At 45.2% G+C, this 6000-nt stretch overlaps 1 protein-coding gene across 1 annotated transcript in view; it reads left to right on the forward strand.

Annotated features, from left to right (window-relative positions):
* LOC127584350 (aspartate aminotransferase, cytoplasmic-like) overlaps positions 1-5686 on the forward strand; it is a 28884-nt gene extending 23198 nt beyond the window's left edge. The window contains exon 9 of the mRNA XM_052041069.1: positions 5518-5686. Coding sequence (XP_051897029.1) covers positions 5518-5684 — 167 coding nt within the window. The 3' untranslated portion in view covers positions 5685-5686. The remainder of the gene's footprint in view (positions 1-5517) is intronic.
* Positions 5687-6000: the final 314 nt, after the last annotated feature.

A 6000-nucleotide genomic window follows, 5' to 3' on the forward strand; every position in this document is an offset into this window, starting at 1 on the left:
CTCAGGGAAACAAGTTGTCCATCCCCAACCGGTCTGTGGCCTCATCACTGTGTCTGATCCTGAACCACCTCCTCAGTGTTACATAGATCGTAGAACAGTATAGCACAGTATGAGCCTTTCAGCCCATGATATTGTGCTGACCTATATAAACCTACTCCATGATCAATCGAACCCTTCCCTCTTACATGGCCCATAGCCCTCCATTTTCCTTACATTCACGTGCCCATCTCAGAGTCTCTTAAATGTCTCCATTGTATCAGCCTCTACCACCACCCCTGGCAGTGTGTTCCAGGCACCCACCACTCTGTAAAAAAAAAAACTACCTCTGACATCTCCCCAAAACTTTCCTCATCTGACCTTAAACTGATGTTCTCTGGTATTGGTCATTGCTGCCCTGGGGAATAGTTGCTGGCTGTCCACTATCTATGCCCCTCATAATCTTATTCACCTCTGTCGTCACCTCTCGTCCTGAATCACTCCAAAGAGAAAAGCCCTAGCTCACTCAACCTTTCCTCATAAGACATGTTCTCTAATCCAGGCAGCATCCTGGTAAATCTCCTCTACACCTACTCTAAAGCTTCCATATTCTTCCAATAATGAGGTGACCAGAAATGAACACAATACTCTAAGTGTGGTCTAACCAGGGTTTTATAGAGCTGCAACATTACCTCACGGCTCTCGAACTCAATCCCTCGACTAATGAAGGCCAGCACACCATACGCCTTCTTCATCGCCTGATGGACTTGCTCGGCAACTTTGAGGGATCTATGGACTTGGACCCCAAGATCCCTCTGTTCCTCCAAAATACTAAGAATCTTGCCATTAACCTTGTACTCTGCCTTCAAGTTCGTTCTTCCAAAGTGTATCACTTCACACTTTTCCAGATTGAACTCCATCTGCCACTTCTGCCCAACTCTGCATCCTGACTATATCCTGTTGTAGTCTGCGACAACCTTTTACACTATCCACAACACCTCCAACCTTCATGTCATCTGCAAACTTGCTAACCCATCCCTCCACTTTCTCATCCAAGTCATTTATAAAAATCACAAAGAGCAGCGGTCCCAGAACAGATCCCTGCAGAACACCACTAGTCACCGACCTCTGGGCAGAATACTCTCCAACTACTACCACCCTCTGCTTTCTGTGGGCAAGCTAATTCCAAATCCACGCAACCAAGCTTCCATGGATCCCATGCCTCATGACTTTCTGGATCAGCCTACCATGGGGAACCTTGTCAAATGGTTAGTTGTTAGTTAGGGATTGGCAATAAGTGACAGCATTGTCCATATCTGTAAACAAATGAATGTAAAATGTTGTTTGCCCTCACCGAGAACCTTGGAATAGCTGAAATGTGTTCAAACCTCTACAGAGAGAGAGACCTCCAGCAGCATTGGCATGAGTTAGGCTGGAGGAAGTGCTGTCTGCTACATCGCCTGCATTTCATGGAAATGACTGACTGATTTGGGAAGTTGGAATGTGCTGGAATCAGTTCTTCTGTTTCTGTGATAAAAGGCTCATCTGTTACGGTGCTCCCTACTCTCACATGCATAGTGATATACAAAGGTCAATGAATTGTCATCATAGAGAACTTCCTTAGTTATTTTCTTCTGAAGCATTTCTCAGTAATTATCCTATCTATCATAGAATCAGAACAGTACAGCACAATATAGGCCCTTCGGCCCACAATGTTGTGCCGACCTTTAAACCTCACCTAAGACTATCTAACCCCTTTCTCCCACATATCCTTCTATCTTAAATTCCTCCATACGCTTATCTAGTAATCTCTTGAATTTGACCAATGTACCTGCCTCTATCACCACCCCAGGCAGCGCATTCCATGCCCCAATCACTCTCTGGGTAAAAAACCTCCCTCTGATATCTTCCATGAACTTCCCAGCCACTACTTTAAAGCCATGCCCTCTTGTATTGAGCATTGGTGCCCTGGAAAAGAGGCACTGGCTGTCAACTCTATCTATTCCTCTTAATATTTTGTATACCTCTATCATGTCTCGTCTCATCCTCCTCCCCAAAGAGTAAAGCACTAGCTCCCTTAGTCTCTCCTCATAATGCATACTCTCTAACCCAGGCAGCATCCTGGTAAATGTCCTCTGCACCCTTTCCAACGCTTTCACACCCTTCCTATGATGAGGCAACCAGAACTGGATGCAGTACTCTAAGTGTGGTCTAACCAGAGTTTTGTAGAGCTGCATCATTACCTTGTGGCTCTTAAACTTGATCCCACAACTTACGAATGCTAACATCCCATACGCTTTCTTAACTACCCGATCCACCTGTGAGGCAACCTTCAGGGATCTGTGGATATGAACCCCCAGATCCCTCTGCTCCTCCACACTACCCAGAATCCTGCCTAATTTTGTACTCCGCCTTGGAGTTTGCCCTTCCAAAGTGTACCACCTCACACTTCTCCGGATTGAACTCCATCTGCCACTTCTCAGCCCAGCTCTGCATCCTATCAATATCCCTCTGCAAGCTTCGACAGTCCTCCACACTATCCACAATACCACCAACCTTTGTGTCGTCTGTAAACTTGCCAACCAACACTTCCACCCCCTCATCCAAGTCATTAATAAAAATCACGAAAAGTAGAGGTCCCAGAACAGATCCTTGTGGGACACTGCTCGTCACAGCCCTCCAATCTGAATACACTCCCTCCACCACAACCCTCTGCTTTCTACAGGCAAGCCAATTCTGAATCCAAACGGCCAAGCCTCCCTGGATCCCATGCCCTCTGACCTTCTGAAGAAGCCTACCATTTGGAACCTTGTCAAATGCATTACCAAAATCCACGTAGACCACATCTACTGCACTACCCTCATCAATCTACCTGGTCACCTCCTCAAAGAACTCTATCAGGCTTGTGAGACATGATCTGCCCTTCACAAAGCCATGCTGGCCGTCCCTGATCAGACCATGCTTCTCTAAATGCCCATAGATCCTATCTCTAAGAATCCTTTCCAACAGCTTGCCCACCACAGATGTAAGGCTCACTGGTCTATAATTCACTGGACTATCCCTACTATCTTTTTTGAATAAGGGACAACATTTACCACCCTCCAGTCCTCCGGTAGCATTCTTGTGGACAACGAGGACTTAAAGATCCTAACCAACGGTTCAGCAATCTCCTCCCTTGCCTTGCAGAGCAAGCTGGGGAATATTCCTTTAGGTCCCGGGGACTTATCTGTCCTAATGTTTTCTAACAGCTCCAACACATCCTCCCTCTTGATATCTACATGCTCCAGAACATTAACCTTACCAACACTGTCCTGAGTGTCATCAAGACCCCTTTCCTTGGTGAATACTGAAGAGAAGTATTCATTGAGGACCTCACCCACTTCCACAGCTTCCAGGCTCATCTTCCCACCTTCGTCTGTACTTCTGCTCTTCACATAAGTGAGAAAAGCCTTGGGATTTTCCTTAACCCTACTCGTCAAGGCCTTTTCATGTCCCCTTCTTGCTCTCCTCAGGCCATTCTTAAGTTCCTTCCTTGCTAACCTATATTTCTCAAGAGACCCATCTGATCCTTGCTTCCTAAACCTTCTGTATGCTGCCTTCTTCCTCCTAACTAGTTGTTCCACCTTTGTCACCCATGGTTCCTTCACCCTGCCATTCCTTCTCTGCCTCACCGGGACAAATTTATCCCTAACATCCTGCAAGAGATCCCTGAACAATGGCCAAATCTCCATAGTACATTTCCCTTCAATAATATCATCCCAATTTACACTCACAAGTTCTAGCCTTATAGCCTTGTAATTTGCCCTCCCCCAATTAAATATCCTCCTGTCCTCTTTGCTCCTATCCTCATCCATTACAATGCTAAAGGTTAGGGAGCAGTGGTCACTGTCCACCAAATGCTCACCCACTGAGAGATCTGTCACCTGACCCAGTTCATTACCTAATACTAGATCTAATATGGCATTCCCTCTAGTTGGCCTGTCAACATACTGTGACAGGAATCCATCCTGGACACACTTAAACTCTACCCTGTCTAAACCTTTGGTACTAAGCAGGTGCCAATCAATATTTGGCAAGTTGAAGTCTCCCATGATGACAATCGTTATTCTTGCACCTTTCCAAAATCTGCCTCCCAAACTGCTCTTCAGTATCCTTGCTGCTACCAGGGGGCCTATAGAATACTCCGAGTAATTGCTCCTTTCTCGTTCCTAACTTCCACCCATACTGACTCCAGGGAGGATTCTTCTACATTATCCACCCTTTCTGCAGCTGTAATAGTATCCCTGACCAGTAACGCCACCCCTCCTCCTCTTCGGCCCCCCCCCCCCCCAAAAACACTGAAATCCAGGAATATTCAGTATCCATTCCTGCCCTGGTGACAGCCATGTCTCTGCAAGAGCCACAATATCATAGTTCCATGTATTTATCCAAGCTCTCAGCTCATCACCCTTATTCCTCTTGCATTTAAGTAAATGCACTTTAGCCCATCCACCTTTCTACTTTTTATACCCTACACTCTGCTTCTGTTTCCTCAAAGCCTCTCTATACATTAGATCTGACTTTACTTCATGCACTTCTTCCGCTGACCTACTCCTCTGGTTCCCATCCCCCTCGCAAACTAGTTTAAACCCTCCTGAATCACACTAGCAAACTTGCCTGCAAGGATATTGGTCCCCCTCGAGTTCAGGTGTAACCCATCCATTCTATACAGGTCCTACCTTCCCCAGAAGAGATCCCAATGATCCAAAGACTTAAAACCTTGCCCCCTGCACCAACTCCTCAGCCACGCATTCATCTGCCATCTCCTATTCCTACCTTCACCTATCCCTCGATATCAAACCATCATTCTTGTTGTCATCCATGATTCATGGGTAGCACTCTCTCACCTGTGAGTCAGAAGATTGTAAGTCCCATTCCAGTGACATGAGCACAAAATTAAGACCAATATTCCAATGTAGCATGGAGGAGGTGCTACACTGTTGCAAGTACCAACTTCTGGGGTGTAGGAAAGATCCATGGCACTATTTCAAAGGCGAGTTGGGATCTTATCCTCAGTGTCCAGGGCAATTCATTTCCCACTCAGCCAACTATTAAACTGAATATCTGGTCATTATCACATTGCTGTTTGTGGGAGTTGGCTATGCATATATCCCACATTGCAAAGGCACGGTAGTGGGCAGGCACAATAGTGTAGTGGTTAGTGTAACGCTTTACAGCGCCAGCGACCCAGGTTCAATTCCGACCACTGTCTGTCCAGAGTTTCCTCCCACTTCCCAAAAGATGTACAGGTTAGGGAGTTGTGGGCATGCTATGTTGGTGCTGGAAACGTGGCGACACTTGCGGTCTGCCCCCGGGATGCTCTGTGCAAAAGGATGCATTTCACTGTGTTTCGATGTACATGTGACTAATAAAGATCTCTTATCTTGGCCATAAGGCAATTCAGGTCTTCTTGAGGGTGCTTTATAAATCTGAGTCATTCTTTGACTATTCATTTATCTAATTGTCCACTGTACTTAACTGAAATGTTTGAAACTTTAACAGGTTCTCAGATTAACTACTTGATGAAAAAGCTGCATATTTACCTCTCAGCCAATGCACAGATCAACATCAGCAATGTGAACAATCGGAATCTTGCCTACTTGGTGCGCTGCATCCACGAGGCTGTGTCCAGTTCTGATGACAGTCAAGTCAGCATATTGAACAATTAGTGTGCAAACTAATTTTCATATACTCAAGCCATTTTGTTGTTTAAATATTCACTTTCCATATTGGCTTCCTGTAAAATGATAAAAAGGACTATTTCTAATCACATTGAAATTTGATTGAATCGTATTAGTGTAGAGTTAAAAAAAACAATTAAAGGCATGTTAGCAATCTAGAGCCAAAGTCGTCTTGGTAATAGGAGACAGAGGGTGATGGTGGAGGGTTTCTTTTGTGATTGGAAGCCTATGACTGGTGATCCACCATTGGGATAAGTACGTGGAACTTTACTGTTTGTTATATACATTAACAAATTAGATATGA

This window comes from Pristis pectinata, chromosome 29, assembly GCF_009764475.1.
Source record: "Pristis pectinata isolate sPriPec2 chromosome 29, sPriPec2.1.pri, whole genome shotgun sequence".
Taxonomy (NCBI): Eukaryota; Metazoa; Chordata; class Chondrichthyes; order Rhinopristiformes; family Pristidae; genus Pristis; species Pristis pectinata.